General features: G+C 47.4%; 1 protein-coding gene across 1 annotated transcript in view; it reads right to left on the bottom strand.

Moving 5' to 3' along the window:
* Nucleotides 1-16,690, bottom strand: part of SPATA17 (spermatogenesis associated 17) — a 252,327-nt gene that overhangs the window by 232,091 nt on the left and 3,546 nt on the right. Inside the window, exons 2-3 of the mRNA XM_006137342.4 lie at nt 16,025-16,114; nt 13,844-13,925 (exon numbers count right to left, since the gene is read on the bottom strand). Coding sequence (XP_006137404.2) covers nt 13,844-13,925; nt 16,025-16,114 — 172 coding nt within the window. The remainder of the gene's footprint in view (nt 1-13,843; nt 13,926-16,024; nt 16,115-16,690) is intronic.

Below are 16,690 nucleotides of genomic sequence, written 5' to 3'. Positions count from 1 at the left end.
GGAGGTTGGTCCTCACCCTCGGATAATTGACCTTCCTCTGGTTCAGACCGTTGTGGTTGTGTCAGAGGGCTGTTTAAAGGTGGGGCTGTAGGACACTCCTTCTGCTGTGTTTGTGTTGCGACTGGGACATAATGATAGTCAGGAGAATGGCAACAGCATGTAGATCAGCCATAGGAGTGAGACCTATAATAGTGGCATGGTCTGTAGTAGCGATCATAGTAACTCTCGGATTATGTTGGTGATGATTACCTGGAGGATGTTACACTGCCGTGTCTTCTATAATAGATTATGTGAAGAGAGCGCGTCGGTGAGTGAGTTAAACGAGGCAAACACCTGCCAGATGGTGGAGGAGAAAGCAAGCTTTGCCTGTGCAAATGCATCGGTGGCTCTCAATACAGTGATGTAGGGCTGTGCTGAAGTGAGTAAAAGGCACGGGTATTCCAGTACCGACGGCCACTCTGTATGGGGGAGTGACACTTAGGAGGTGAGGGAGACGGTGCCGGAAAAAAGGTTGGAGAACGGGAAATTGAGCTCGGACGAGTGTCTGTCTTGCGAGCGGCTTTTCTTGATGCCGTTGTGGTGCCACTGTCCAAAACAATGTCCTCATCCCCATTATCCGCCAGCATCGGTGCCAATGTCTGCTGTGGTTCCGCCATTTGCGGCGCTGAAGAGTACGGCACCGGCGTTGATGTTGAATGTTCCAGTGCCAATGGCAGTGTGGGTGCTGGCAGGGTCGATGGTCATGCCGACGGCAGTGCCAAGGAACGCTTCTGAGTGGTTCTTGGTGACGGTACTGTCTTTGGTGCTGGCAGTGCTCTGCCATTCGGTGCCGGGATAGCCGATTTTTTAGATTTTTGCAGCCAAAGATGTTTTTGTTCCCGACGTGCCTGGCTTAACCCCTCTGCTGACCCTGATGGTGGATTCAGAAGGCAAAGACCGTGTGGGGGATGCTCTCACTTTCTTTGCTGCGGTCACCCTGGGGGACGAAGCTCTCCGCTTCTGCGTCACAGCCACCTCTGAAGTCGGCAGTGGTGTGTCGCTTGAAGGCTGCAGGGCCTTACCAAACAAAATCATTTTCAGGCACATGTCCCTATCCCTGCGCACCCTGGCCATTAATTTAGAGCAGTGCTCACACTTCTGGGGGATATGCGCCTCCCCCAGACAACGGATACAGGCTGAATGGCCGTCTGACGCCGGCATGACTTCTCGGCAAAGGGAGCACTTTTTAAAACCTGGTGAACCAGGCATAATGAGGTTTGGCCAAGACGTTGCTGCAAACCCACCGTAAAGTCTTTCTCCTCTTTTTTTTTATTTTATTTTTTTAGGTAAAACGCCAACAGTTGAACAAGATTTTTTTTTAAACTAACGACCTACTAACTATTGTGACAAGATATAACTATTAAACTATAAACTAACTGCAGCCGGTCCCCAAGTTGTGAACGGTTGACTTACGACTGTTCGCAGTTACGACTAAAACTGTCATAAATGGTGGACCCAGAGTTACAAACGCGGTCCGCGCTTACGAACAGTGCGGTCGCGTGTAACTCAATGGGGTCCAACTTACAAACAAATCGAGTTACAACCAATTGCTTGGTCCGTAACCGGTTTGTAAGTCGGAGAGAGGCTGTTGTATATGATGAACTATTAGGAGGAAAACTCTGGTTTGATGAAGAGACGAGGGAAGCTCCGCCAGCAACCGAGGACGGTTGAGAGGAACTGGTGGGAGCCGGTTCGCGTGCAACAATCAAAGGGCGTGAATGGCGTGAGACACTGACCACGCATGGGCAGTCTGGCTGACTATGGCTACTGAAAATCTCTGACCACTGGACAAGCCCGACACCTATGGTGGAGCACGGGGGCACTCGAAGAAGAAGATTCTAAAAGTTGTCAAATCTAGTTCTCCTTAGCCAAATTGCTGTTAAATACAAAATAAGATATTGAGGGGTGGAGGATGAAGCTCTCCCATGCTCACCACTGTACAACTGGGAAGTCTTATTAGGTGTTTTTGTTCCTCTCTGCATTGGTTACAATCAGAAACAAGATGGATGGATGATCTGCTCTATAATAGTAGATCCTATTATCTTGTGTTTTAAATACAGAGGCTGCTTTGCATTTATTTGTCCTCTATCCTTCTCAGAATTTCAGGGGAAGCTTGACTCTCCAGCATTGATGTAATTTGTAAAAGTCTCAATTTCATGTTGTGGGTGAGAGAAATTGTCTCTTGAAACCATCCTTCAGACTTTGCCCTTTGTGTCGCTCTGACATTTTCTAAATTCTTTACCTCAGCCTCAAGATATCTGTTTGCCTCCTTTGCTAGTTTTTCTCCCCCATCATCGTTGCTCTTTCTGCCCAATTCTGTACATAAACTGGAAGACGTTGAAAATGATGTGTTCTGCTGAAAGTGTGTCATGGTAACAGCTATGAAAAACAGTTTTCATTCATTGAAAACTTTTGCAAGTACTAATTTCCTCATTTAAAGGGTGGAGACCAGGTTTATTTTTTCTAATGCTTGTTACTCTGACAGACTGCAGGGAATTTGTTTTAATTTGAAAAAGACTCATGCTTGTCACAAAACTGAATTGCCAAGCAGCCAATTCCTTGAAGAGAAACAACAGAAAAAGAATCAAGCCACTAAGGGCAGGTCTACACTATAACATTATTTCAAAATAACTCACTTATTTTCAAAATAATAAGGTGAGCGTCCACATAACAAACACATTATTTTGAAATTATTTCAAAATAACAGGCTTCTTATTCTGGAATAATAAACCCTCATTTCACTAAGAATAACACCTATTTCAAAACAGCTATTTCAAAATAGGGTGCTTATTTCAAAATAATTAGCCTCTAGGCAGGAGCAGCCCGTGACTATAGGCCGACTTGGCTGTCACCTGGGGCGCCACCTTCAACGGGGCACTCGATGATGACATCACTCCATTGACGGCCATGCAGGAGGGGACGCCAATCGCGTGTTCCACCTGGGGCACCAGCTGCTGCAACCCGCCTTAGGCCACTTCTGTCTCCAGGGCTTCTCACAGCTGCCATTTTGTCCACACCCCTCAAAACTCTATAGTTTCCCTTCCCCTGCAGCCTTAAAGCTGCAGACACAAGGGAAGCTTCAGAAGCAGTTTGTGCTGCAATGGCTGATCCCAGTGCTCCAACTAAGCCCCCCAGGGCTGCTAGTGAACCGGCAGACAGCTCTCAAGCCCCTGCCCAGGTACAGAAGAAGAGGGCCCCTTCCTGATCTGGTGCAGAGATCCTGGATCTCTGCGGTGAGGAGGCTAACCTCCAGGATTTCTACACCAGGTGCAAGAACACCAATGTGTATGGCCAGATGGCCAAAAGCCTGGGCCAGAAGGACCACATGCGCACACAGGAGAAGGTGCACATGAAAATCAAAGAACTTAGGCAGGTCTACACCAAGGCCAAGGAATGCAGTTCCTGCACAGGAATGGCACCCCAAACCTGCCACTTTTATGAGCAGCATCTGGGTTGGGGGGGGGGGGGGGGGGAGTGTCAGTCCCATCCCCCTTCCTCATCATGGACTCTGGCCTGGATATGCCCATTGTGACCCTCCTGGAGGGCAGGGCTGTGCATGAGAAAAAAGAGGTGGAGGAGGAAAAGGAGGCCAGCCAGGAAACAATGCCTGCCAGTCAGGGGGTCATAATTTCCTTGGAGTAGGTACCCCCCTCCCAGGATGTTGCCCACGGTTCAGATGAAGCTGGGGAAGGCCCGTCAGATGAGTTCTATTACCTTCCCTAGACACAGGCAGGGAGAGGAAGTGATCAGCAAGTGGCTGCATGCTCCTTGCTCAGCCTGGGGATCACACAGCAGCCCAAGCACGTGAGTGCACATGGAGCGCTAGTCCAGAGCTGACAGAAGCATGAGGCTTCCACAAAGGAACCTTTCGCTCCTGCTCACAGAGGGTATGTCTACACTACAGCACTAATTTGAACTAACTTCATTCGAATTAGTTAATTCGAACTAAGCTAATTCGAACTAGTGCATCTCGATCTAAAAACTAGTTCGAATTAGGGCAGCTGAAACCGGTTCTGGCAGGGCATCAGGTCAGTAGTTGCTTTGTGTGGCTGCTGCCTGAGGCGATCTGAGGCTCGTGCTTAAAGGGACCTCCCTGGACAGCCGGTTAGCTTTTCCGCTTGCTTGCCTACCTTGGCGAGGGACAGCAGGAGGACACCAAGAGCCAGGAGCCTTCAGAGAGCCTGCCCAGGACCCAGGACCCCCGAGGAACCCCACAGATCACATTGCCTGTGTCGTCCGAGGCCGGAGAGGCCTCCACATGTGAATATCATCATGCTCCCCTTATGTGTACGGGAAGGTGGAGGGAGAGGGAGCCCAGGGACCGTGCACCTGGGCCTTGCCCACTATGGAGCAGCAGCTGGGTGTCCGGGACGGGGCCCTCTGCCCCAGGGTCGATCACCACCCGGGGGGCATGGACAGCATGAGCCCCCAGGATGCGGTCCAGAGCCTGAAAGTGGGGGCAGGCCTCCGGGTCAGCCCCTGGCTGGCAGGCCCGAGGAGTAACGGTAGTTCGGAATAGGAAGCCTAGTCCGAACTACTTAGTTCGTAGCCGCGGGGCATAGAGTCCGAACTAGCGGACATTTAAAAATGGCGGCACCCGGCAACATGCAAATGAAGCCCGGGAAATTCAAATCCTGGGCTTCATTTGCAACTCCGGTTGACTACATTACCACCCTAGTTCAAACTAGGGTGGTAGTGTAGACATACCCTCACTCCCAAATCTGTTGTGGGATACCTTCCCACCACAAGCCACCACTAAGGAAGCTAGTGTCATGGACACCCACACACACAGGCCACAGTGTCATACCCACACTCCCGGAGCAGCACCTGATCCCAGTCAAGCATGGCGAGACAGAGGACACTAAGCCCCTGCATGGGAACCTGCCGGGAGGAAGGACATGAAGGGGAACACAATACCACCCTTCCCAGAAAGCGGAGTCAGCCGCTCACACACACCTCCCCTAACATCCTTCCCCCCTCTCCTCCAGAGGGCAAGTATAGAAGACCTCTTCCTGTGGAATGCCACCACTGCCAGACCTGGCGTGGGCACAGCATGGAGGGAAGCCGAGATGCCCCATCACCTATCCCACTTGCAGGCTCCTGGCCTGGCTGGCACCTTCCTATGCCTGCTTCTCCCTGGTATGTGGGGGTAGCTCTGCTGGGACATTTGTGCCCTGGCAGGGCATTGCCCTATGCTTGGCCACAGATGGCCTTGCTCAAAACACTTTGCCATTGTCTGAACCAAAACCTTTTGATAAAGTGTTACAGCATAGTGTTTCCTGGGATGATTGCCCTTCTCACTTTTCTTCACAGGTAGACCAACTGTGAGTGAGGCACATTCACCATCTCCCGCACCATCCTCCTGACTCCACAAGAGCCACCGCTGCAGCCGACCCCGTGAGGACCTGTTGCGGGAATACATCACCTACCTGCATGCCTTGCAGCAGTGTCTCGAGTGGCAGGAGCAGAGGGGGAATGATGACTTGGAGCTGCACAGCACTACCTGGCAGGAACTGTCCCAGCAGAACCACAGCATGTGTGCCGCATACACTGCTGTCATCGACTGCCTGCTTGCCACAATTCAGCGGTTCAGCAGCTGCAACCCCACATCCGTTAATTCCCAAGTCGCCCTGCACCCGCCTCTGCCCCTCTGGATTTTTCCCTTAGTCCCCACCCCCATTGCTGCTGAGGACCACCCAAGGGAGGCACCAGTCCCAGTCTCACCCCTGAGCTCCTCCTTCCCCTCCTTTCTTTTCCTCCCCGCTCCCAGATTCTTTCCCCAGTCCCTCCTCTGTTATATTTACCCCAAATTAAAAAAAAGACAATTGATTGTACCAAAACAAAAAGTCTAGTTTATTTAGTCTGCAGGGGGAGGGGTGTGGGAGGTAAGGCACAGGGGGCAATGCAGAGGCCCCTTGTGTGGAGGCCTAGGGGAGGGTGTCATAGCTGACCTTGTCGGAAACTTTCCCTCAAGGCTTCATGGATGCGCCCTTATGGGTTTGCAGGATAGCAGCTGTGTGCTGCTGCTCAAAGTCCCTGGTGAGCTGCTCAGCCTCTGCCCTCCACCCTGGAAGGAAAGTCTCCCCCTTGTTCTTGCTCAAGCAAGACTCAGCAGGCCACCACCACCTGGGATATGTTCCATTAGCTGAGGTCCAGGAGGGTGAGGAGACACTGAAATGTCCTCTTCAAATGGCCGAAGGTGCCCTCCACCATGATGCGGGCACTGCTGAGCCTGACATTGAACCATTCCTTGGTGGGATCCAGGTGTCCCGTGTAGGGCTTCATTAGCCAGGGGAGCAAGGGATAGGCTGAGTTGCCCACGATGCACCTGGGCATGTCCACAACCCTGATGGTGCAGTTGGGGAAAAAAATGCCAGTCTGCATTTTCTGGAAGGGGCTGGAGTTCCTAATGACATGGGTGTCATGCGCATTTCCCCGCTACCTGACATTAATGTCAGTGAAGTGGCTTCAGTGGTCAATAAAGGCCTGAAAAGTACCCCTTGTGGTTGATGTAAAAGAAGGCCTGATGGTCGGAGGCCCAATTGAGGCTGTGAATGTTGCAAGAGCAACCCCAACTACCCCATCCTCAGCAGGGTTTTGTGAAGGCAGGACTGAAAAAACTCCAGGGCAGGAGAGTCCACCACCCCGCTTTCCTTAGGTAACCCCATTCCAGTGCTTCACCACCCTCCTGGAACAACAGCAAGAGAGTTATACCTTCATGAGCATGGCCCCAACGGTCGATCTCCCCAAGCCAAACTGGTCCCTGATGAAGCGGTAGCTGTCCAGCATGGCAAGCTTCCAAATAGTGATGGCAACACATTTCTGGAGGGGGATGGCGAGTCATCGATGTCCCATTGCCTGAGGGCAGGAGCGAGCCACTCGCACAGCTTCAGGAAGGTGTCCTTCCACATGCAGAAGTTCTGGAGCCACTACTGCTCATTCCACCACTCCATAATGATCCGGTCCCACCAGTCAGAACTGGTTTCCCAGTGCTAGAAGAGGTGATGCATGGTGTGCAGGGGAGAGCAGCAGGGCCTGTGGTGCATGAGAAGCACATGTAGTGGGGTGAGGAGGTGCCCCAGAGTGAGCTGCTGGTCCTAGTCCTATAGTGCCACATTGGCAGCCTGCAATGACTGCGCCAGGAGGTTCAGCATGAGGTCCAAGAGTTAGTGAGTGCTTTGTAGCAGGGCCAGCTCCATGTCAGAAGTAACATGGTGTCCACAAGGGCAACCAGAGCATGCAGTGAGAAGAGTTTGCTGTCCCTCAAGGAGGTAGGCAATGGAGAGGAGACTGAAACACAGCTGTAGAGGGAAGCCTATTTAAGCCTGAGCTTCAGATAGACTCAGGTAGCAGCTGCAGGAAGTGACTGCTGTCCTGATGTCCAGCCCGGCATCCTTCCAGGGATGGGGGAGAGGTGGGGCTTTAAATATGATTCAGACTCCAATCAGTGTGAACGTGCTCTTTCAACATAATTCTGTGTTTTTTTAATGGGCATTTGTGGTGTGGACCCCATAGCTTCCTGTAAGGTGTGGGCCTGCGTGGCTGTGCACAGAAAATTCTACCCCCGCCCACCTCCTTCGCAGAGCTGTGCAATAGCACTCACCTTACTGCTGGAGTAGGAACTGGGGCCATTTTGAGGCTGCACTGGATTTTCAGGGTTAATGTGTGATACTTTAAATGCCATCATTAAATATAGATTTATATTCTTGACTTGGGTTCTTTTAGACCTGTCTGCTAGAAAAGAAAGAATACGTAGCATTTTTCATCAGGATTTTATCTTGATAAAGAGACCTTTATGCAGACACATTTGATATGCATTTTGTTCCTATAACAGCCTCTGCATCTGAAATGTTATCAAACTCTGACAGAATCTCTTCATCTGAATAAGGCAAAAACAGGCTGTATGTTCTCATCCTTATTTTCTTCATACTATCAATATGAAGGACTTGATTGGCATAGGGCAATGGAAAGGGGGTTCAGATCTTATCTGACAGTTTATTTTAGGGTTGGTTTTACAAGGAGAAAGGGTTGGTTTTACAAGGAGAAAAGGTTATCTGTCTAGTCTGGCACATAACCTGGAATATTTTGGGGCATTATTTTTAATGAAAAGTACTGGATCTTCATTTTCCTGAATTTTACTATTCTTTTTTCCATGACATTTTATTTATATAGTATTTGTTAATAACTTGGGTCCACAGTGGAACAGACCTGAACAAGCGCATATGACCTTAATAATGGTGCACAAGACAAAACTCACTCCACGCATGGATGGAAAATCTTAGAGGGAACACTGGTGGATGGGCTAATTCAAAATAGTTATTTCAGGAGTTGTTATTCCAAAATACCTTACTTCGAAATAAGTGCATAGTATAGACATACCCTGTCATGACCATGAGGGATGGGCAGCAGCCTGGGGACTAAGGGGTTAACTATACCCAAGCCAGGTAGCAGTCAGCCAATAAAAATGCAGATAGGGATTTCAAACTGGGACAAAGGAACGTTTGGTTTTTTTCCCTCATTTGTCCCTGGCAGTTTTTCTCTCCAGATACTGAGGGAGACAGTCATGTCTCTCTCTCCAATAAAAGACTTTTCACTATCTGTAAGTAGGGTAAAGTTTAGATAAATCCGTTTTATTTTTGTATTGTTTGGCAATGGGAATCTGATGTCTGTGCATTTAAAAATGGGTTTTCCTTTCCTGTGTAAGTAAGCTTTTGGCCCATGGGAGGTCCTCCATGAGTATATTAATTGGTGACTTTTTCCAACTAGTCATTATGCTTGTGGTGATAATAAAAGTTCTCTCTCTCTTTTTTTATTAACCTGGTATTGGTTAATTTTTCTATGTCCTGGTTTTACTTTAGGGCTGAGATTTCCCAAGTGATCTCTTCCCTGGCTTTCTTACCATTGCTTGGGTGGTGGCAGTGGATTTTTATCCCCAAACTCTAAGTTTTTAAGATTTGGGAAGAAAGCTTTATATCAAAGCCTGGAAAGACAAGGTTTTGGGGTACTTTTGTGGGTCCCCACTTCTGCATTCATTGTGCCAGAGTGGGGATTTGGCCTTGACATACCCTAAGAGCTGAGAACAAAGGGTATGTATATACTACAGCACTATTTCGAATTAACTTATTTCGAATTAGTTAATTTGAAATAAGCTAAATCAAAATGACACATATAGCGTTTTTCTAATTCGAAATAGCACGTCCACATTGAGTGGACCCTGAATCGAAGGTAAGGCTGGCCGGAATCAGCGCCAAAAGGGCATCAGGGTCGGACTTAGTGTGTGGGGCTGCTGCCTCAGGCTAGCCGAGGTCTGTGCTTAAAGGAACCTGATCCCCCATCCCGGACAGACAGTTCTCAGGTTTCTCTGCTTGCTGAGGAACAGCAAAGCATTTGTGTCAGAGAGTGCTCTGCTTGCCCTCACATGGGACACCGTGGCACTCTGCTACAGGGAACCAGACCTGCCCCTGGGGACTGTGCTGCATCTCGTGGACATGTTGCCAGCAGCCTGGCTGCACTGTCTGTGGGCTGCCATCCAGGAGGACCATGGAGGGGCTGTCAGGATCCAGGGGGCCCTGCAGGAGAGCTTCCATCCTGAGGAGCGCTAAGAGTCTCCCCGGTCTGCCCCACTGGGGGCTTATATCCCATTCCTCCCTCTCGTCCTTCCACTTACCTTTCCCTAGCCCCTCCTTCCTGATGTCAAATAAAAGATACGTATTTTCAAAAATATAACCTGTCTTTATTTAACACAACTGGGGAGGGGGAATGAACTCTGGGGAGATGGGAGAAAGGAGGTGCAAGAGGGCAGGAGAGAGGGTTGGAGAGGGGAGGGGGAAAACTGGGAGGAGGGAGCTGGAAGGGGGAAGCAAGGGGAAGAAGGGGGAGGGGAAGCACAGGGCTGGGGGTCTCACCGGGCCAACCCTCTCCCAGCACGGCGGGGAGGGGGCCTCGGTGTTCCCGGGGGGATGGAGAGGAGGGTGCGGAGGTTGAGGTGGGGGGTGTGGACATTGAGGAGGAGGGTGTGGAGGTTGAGGAGGAAGAGGTGGGGAGGGCAGGAGTGGGAGGAGGAACAGTATTTGGGGGGGCAGCAGGTGCAGGACCGGCATGGGACAGCATGATCTGTGGCAGGGCCTGCAGGTTTGCATTCATGGCTTGGTCCTCAGTAAGCTGCTCCCGGCGGAGCTGCAGGTCCTCCAGCATCCAGGCCTGGATGGTGCGGTGCACGGCTCGCAAGTCCCCCAGGTGCTGGTCCTTGTACTCCTGCTGTGTGCTGGTAGTTCGGAGCAGGCCGCAGGTGCGGGAGCATGTCCTGGACGGTGCGCCCTGCACGAGCAGCTGGTGCAGCTGTAGAGAAAGAAGAGAAGTGGTCAGTTCTCCACGGGGACACAGTGGATGATGTCCAGCCCACCTCCCGCAACGTTAGGGCGACTGTGCCCTGCACCGTCAGAGCCGATGTGCTTGCACAGAGGCATGGTCAGGATGTCTGTCTCTCTCCAGGACTGAGAGCTGCCCCAAGACCGCACCTATGCCCCTGTGCCGTGTATAGTGCGGTCGGGGTGCGGTAGAGATGTCCCCTGCCTCTGTGTAGAGGGGGCGTGTGAAGGGAGAGCGTCCTGCTGGGTCCCGCCCCGGGGTTGGGAGCATGTCAGGTCTCTTCACACACGCATATGCCTACTGGGCCATGGCCCCTGCATGTCACGGAGCTGGAGCCACCTATCCAACGGTGGCATGGCACGTGCTTGCACGTGCACAGGTGGCTGCGTGATCCATGGGAGGCAAGGCCCACGCACACAGTTCCTGGTCTCCCACTCCGCCTCCTCCCCGGGTAGGGGATAGTGCTGGCACTTACCTGGTAAGGCCTCCCTGGCTGACCCTGCTGACTCCGGTGCCGGGACAGTTGGAAGTGGCCTCTCTGGTGTGCCCGGGTCAGGGCCCTCCGGTCCCAGCTCGCTGCCTCCCGGGCTGGCACGGACTGCCCCACCCCCGCAGGAGTCAGTCGAGGGTGGGGAAGTAGGGGCAGGTGTCAGCCCCTGCTGCGGCGCCGCTCCTGGTGGCTCTGGCGTACACCTGCCGCAACTCTTTCACCTTTATCTGCTCTTGGGTGCGCCTGTTGCCTTTCCTGGCCATGGTGGCCGCTATGCAACCATAGATGGCCGCGTTCCTCTGCCTAGTGCGGAGATCATGGAAGTTGGGGGCCTCCCCCAAACCTCAATGAGGTCCATGATCTCTGCACTAGTCCATGAGGGCGTGCGCTGTCTACGGCCCCTGGCTGGCTCCTGGGTGCTGGGGGACTGGGCGGAGGATGGCTGGCTGGCACTGGCTGCCTGGCTCATCCTGGGGCTACTGGGTCAGGGGCAGAGATTGCTGGCAGGCCTGGCTCTGGCAAGTGCTGTCTGGCCAGAGTCTACCCCTTTAAGGGCCCCAGGGTTGGGGGAGAGGAGAGGAGTTTCCCTGGTTTGGCCCAGAGTGGCCACCAGCGGGAACTGGGAAGGGCTGGAGGCCCTCTAATTCGAAATAAGTGTCGACACAGTACTTATTTCGAATTAGCTATTTTGAATTAGGTGTTATTCCTCGTAGAATGAGGTTTACCTAATTCAAACTAAGGGCTCCACTATTTCAAAGTTATTTCAAAATAGCGACTGTTATTTCGAATTAACTCTGTAGTGTAGACATACCCAAACAGTCTCAAAGGCAAAGCAATAGTGCAAGGCACCTCAATGTGAAGAATAGTTTTGCAATTCCTCGGTGTCCTCACATGTTCCTCCTCCACATCCCTACCAGGAAAATGATTATGTGTTCCCTCTATCCCCATTTGAGAGCTCTAGATCTGAAATTTTGTCAGTCTGTGTCACTGCTCTCAGTACACCTCTCACAAATAAAACAAAATAAGTGACGGAACGTTAGATGATACCACTACTATTTTAACCAAAAACTGATTATTATCTACCAAAAGATTGGCATTTGAATATCTGAATGCCCAGAGATATCTGCCTGTGTAGATCTGGTGAGCTGAATAAAACGTGACAAAAAGTGACCCCAGTGCAGAGGGCCAATGTAAGGCCTACATGCCACCTCTGTCTCACTAAAGCCCTCAAAATAAGTCTGTAATCACATGCCAGAAACAGAGATTGATGATCCTTGATCCTGAATAATGACTGTCATGCTGAACTGACATGTTCTGAATTTTACTGTACAGCCACTCCCCAACTTACAAACACACTGACTTATAACCATCTGTACTTACGACCAATCTCCCATTAATCCCATTATAATATTTTTGAGTTGAGAACCATGTACGTCAAGTTTTTCGAACCGCGCAGGCAGTGTGTTTAAGGGTATTTCTGACTTATGACCAAATCGAGTTACGACTAGGTGTTCGGAACGTAACCAGTTCGTAAGTTGGGGACTGCCTGTATATGTTTTTGAGCTAAGTCTAATCCTTTTCTTTTTTCTATTTAGAACATTTACCAGGAGGTGACTATTTACTGGGTATGTCCCAATAAGCACACATAGGGAATGTCTACACTAGGAAATTATTTTGAAATAACTAAATTTGAAATAACAACTCCTGAAATAACAAAATCGAAATAGTGTGTCCCCACTCCGGGGGAGCCTGGAAATTAGCCCAAGACATGCCTCGTTATTGTAGACACACTACCTCGACTTAGAGCCTCTGGAAGCACTGGGGAGTAATTACTTTGAAATAATATTTCAAAATAATAATTTTGAAATAATATTTCAAAATAACAATTTTGAAATAAGCGCTATTCACTGAGGAAAGCAGGAGTACGATTCCAAAATAACCAGCGTGTTATTTCAAAATAACGGGCTTGGTAGTGCGGATGCTCTGCTTATTATTTCAAAATAAGGAGGATTATTTTGAAATAATTCCCTAGTGTACACCAGGGCAGAGTCACTTTTCAGAGGAGAATTCTGAAACCGTGTAGTTCTCCACTCTGCACAAACAAACAGCAGTAAAATAGGACGTACCTTGAAAAACAAGACCTCTAAAGATGGCTCATAGATTATTATATTATGCACTAAATCTGACCAACCAATTTGTCAGTCTGTGGGGAACAGATCAACAGAATTTGAACTATTATTATTTAGTACTCTACATTTTTTGCTTTGTAGGTATTTTTATCTATATTGAAAATATTTTCGCGTCAATAAAATTAGTCAAGAATCAATGAAGAAAAAATTAAAAAGTACTGGAATAGAAAATATTAGCATTAATTGGTAAATTAGTGGTGTAAACTACTGATTAAAAATCTTATCATTGTATGTTTAAGCAAATTATCTTTTTTAAATTTTCTAAGCCTCTTAACAGAGGTTTAAACTAGTGTACTATCATACATTTCTTTCTTCAAGTCCATCAAGGGAATTAGATTGGCTGTGATCTGCTGTGTGCCTCAAGGCAAAACCTCAAATATTTCAAGGTTCATTAAGTAAGAAATTTAAACCGCTAAAACACAAAATAGTGATATATAGAGAAATTGACTTATCCTATTTTTTTCAGAATTAAGAATACTGCCAGAAAAAGAGTATTTTCAACCCAAAGCCAACAGAGGCAGACTTTTGTAAGTGCAGAGTTCATTGCTGAGCTGAAGCATATGCTCAACTTTACTACTACCATGAACAGTCACATTGAAATCAATGGAGTTAGTTACTCACAGTAGTTAGGCATATGCCTCAATGTATGCAGGATCGAGGTCTAAACTCTCAACTTTTTTACTAGAATCGGAGGCAAGTTAATGAACAACATTTGAGTGATAAAATGTTTATAGCAATTAAAAAATCCATTTCTTACCTCCACCATTTTTCTGAAGTGTTTTCTTCCTTGATAGCCTCTCCACCATTTCTGTATAATAATCATCATTTTGTTGAGGTACCTAAAACAAAATATTTTGATTAAAAATTATTATATTTAAAGACTAATGTATCTATCAGTAACAACTGGAAGATTTTACCAATATTTTAGACAATGCTATATTTTTCTATACTTATTCCAAAAAGGTGATTTGCATCACACTTACTTAAATTTAATCTTATAAAAGTTATTCATCATTAAGCATTACAAAATAGATTTAAGAATGGGTTTTATGTGACTGGATAAACAATTCATGGAGAATAGTTACTTCTGAATGGTTCCAAACTTCTTTTGGTCAAATGGGAAAATGTTGAAAATTGAGAAAATTCTAAAATTTTCAGTTTGGGGATTCTAGAAAGTTTGACAACAAAAAAAATTGATTTAGTGATATTTCTCCAAGGGGAAAAAAAATTCCCAGCCAGCTTAGGTGTGTGCATTACATGGTTCCAAATCCTGCAAATATTTATGCATGTGAGTGCATTGGTCCTTAAGTGGGGGCATTGTCTGGCATGCCAAGAGGTACTAACGCTTTTTCAGCATGGTTTGGGTCAGGGACTTAGTAGCTTCTGCAAAAAGAGGGAATGGGCCAGTGTGGCAATGCTTACTCATACCCAGGGACCAGAAGGTCTGGGGAATTGCCAGGATCACCCTTTGCAAGAGAAACCCTTTTCTCCCACAACAAGCAAAGCAGCACTCTTCCTCCCTTCCTCCTGAGTTGGCAAACTACGAGGTATGGTCAGGACTGCCATGGGCATCACGCTAGTCGCTCATTTCTAGGGGGGGCAGAGAAGGATTTTTTTCCCTCACCACCACATTGGCCTAGGTCAGCAATTTCTAACCTTTTCCAGTTGGGGACCCATTTTGACAGTTCAGGAAGACTTGGTGACCCAAGGCAATTCAAAACCAGGGGAAGGAGGGCGAGCAGAGTCACCTGGGGAGACACTTGGCAACCCTTTTGAAATGTAATGAAGACCCATATTTGGGTCCCGACCCATAGGTTGGGAAACCGTGGCCTAGGTAGCCTGGATTTTATTTCACCTATCTTCCTGGGGGTTCAAGAAGGGCTTTTGTTATAGTGAGTAGAGAAGGGAATTAGGCTAAGATGTTGCAACTCATTATGTAAGTAACAGGTCATTGTCCAGTGCAGGAACCCCATAGGAAAGGGATACAGTGACCAGATAAATGGCTTGCTAAAGGACTTACAAAGGAGGTGTTTGTTAAAGGATCAGAACAAGGGGAGGGGGTTTTATGACTCACACGGCAGACAGGACTGACATGGTACTCATAAGACTGACAATCCCCCTTTCTTATACCCCATCTTCACCCTCATTCCGGGGGGGGGGGGGGGAATGCAATTTTCCTAGAAATGGTTTGGCTGGTGAACCTTTTTCTATGGAAAAAGAAGGAGGCTGGCATATGCCTCTGGGTAGATACTGCATGATAATGGAGCTATGTGCACTTTTATCTATCAAGTAGCCTCAGGCTTCTAATAATAAGTTTGATGCCTCATAACAACTATATTGAGTGTCGTCTGTCCTCTTTTCATTATTGTCATACAATGATTAATTTAAACATTGTTCACAAGTTTGAAAGATTTGGCAGAATCGGGGCCACAGTTTTTAATTACGTGATCAATGCAATTTCTCAAATGATCATAACAATATCTAGCCTGCCAGATCCAGTGATAGAACCCTGGTCTCCTAAGTCATAGGTTGTGCCTTATCCAGTAGATTACATCATGCAATTCTTTTCACAGAATATACCAAAACTGAGGAAGAAAAGTTTGTCCAAAAGGCACTTTTAATGCACAATATGCTATTTTTTTCAAGTCAAACTCAAATATCTCTAGAATACTGAAAGACTGTTCTAAAAAGTCCCTGCTATTTCCATACAATATGGCAACTTTTGGATGCCAGCCATTTTAGCGGTACAATTTTTAAAAAAATCATAAGAATTTTTTTTGTAATGGTAATGTATGTATTTTATGCTATTCAAAAACAGAATAATCATTTTACAGAAACATTAGCTTTCAGAGAAAGAGCAAGTGAAGTACACTGAGAGTTTTAGAAAATTATGAGTGACTGAAACTAAAGGTTAAAATAGAAAAAAAACCCATAATACCTGATGTATGCTCGGACTCTGCATCCTCGAAACCAGCTCTGGATTTGTACAGCAGCATTGTGTTCTACTTTTCTGTATTCATCTACAGTTCTGAAAATATTTTTCAAAATAATCTTTTTGTGATTGGTTTTCTCAGTAGTTTAGTTTAACATCAAAACAATAAATCTTAGAGATTTGTATATACATTTCTTCTTAATGGGACAATTTATATTATTTCTAATCTTTTTCTCCCCCTTAGCTTAACAACATATCACCAATCTTAGGAATGATGAAAGACAAAATATCCTGCCTAGAGTGGGGGACTGGACTTGATGACCTTCTGGGGTCTCTTCCAGCTCTATGGTTCTATGATTCTATGATCCCATGATGATTAGACAGTACAGTAATTACTCATTTAACATGAGCCCGCTTAACATGTTTTCGCACTAGCACAATTTTTTTAGCGAACGTTTTTTAATAACACGATCATCCCCGAAATAACACAAAAACAATCAAGTGGCGGACTATTTCGTGCGGCGATATGAGTTGGTGAAAATAGTGGTAAGACGCATGAGCGGATGCTCACGTGCTCACAGCGCTCCTCCGCTCACTCATGTGTTTATCTTCGTGTATCAACAAACTGCGGTGACTTGTGTTGTTAGTTATCTTGTGTTGCTAGATATCTAA

This window comes from Pelodiscus sinensis, chromosome 3 (genome assembly GCF_049634645.1).
Source record: "Pelodiscus sinensis isolate JC-2024 chromosome 3, ASM4963464v1, whole genome shotgun sequence".
NCBI classification, from domain to species: domain Eukaryota; kingdom Metazoa; phylum Chordata; order Testudines; family Trionychidae; genus Pelodiscus; species Pelodiscus sinensis.
Note: the sequence above shows the minus strand (reverse complement) of the source record. Positions and strands in the feature narration are given on the sequence as shown.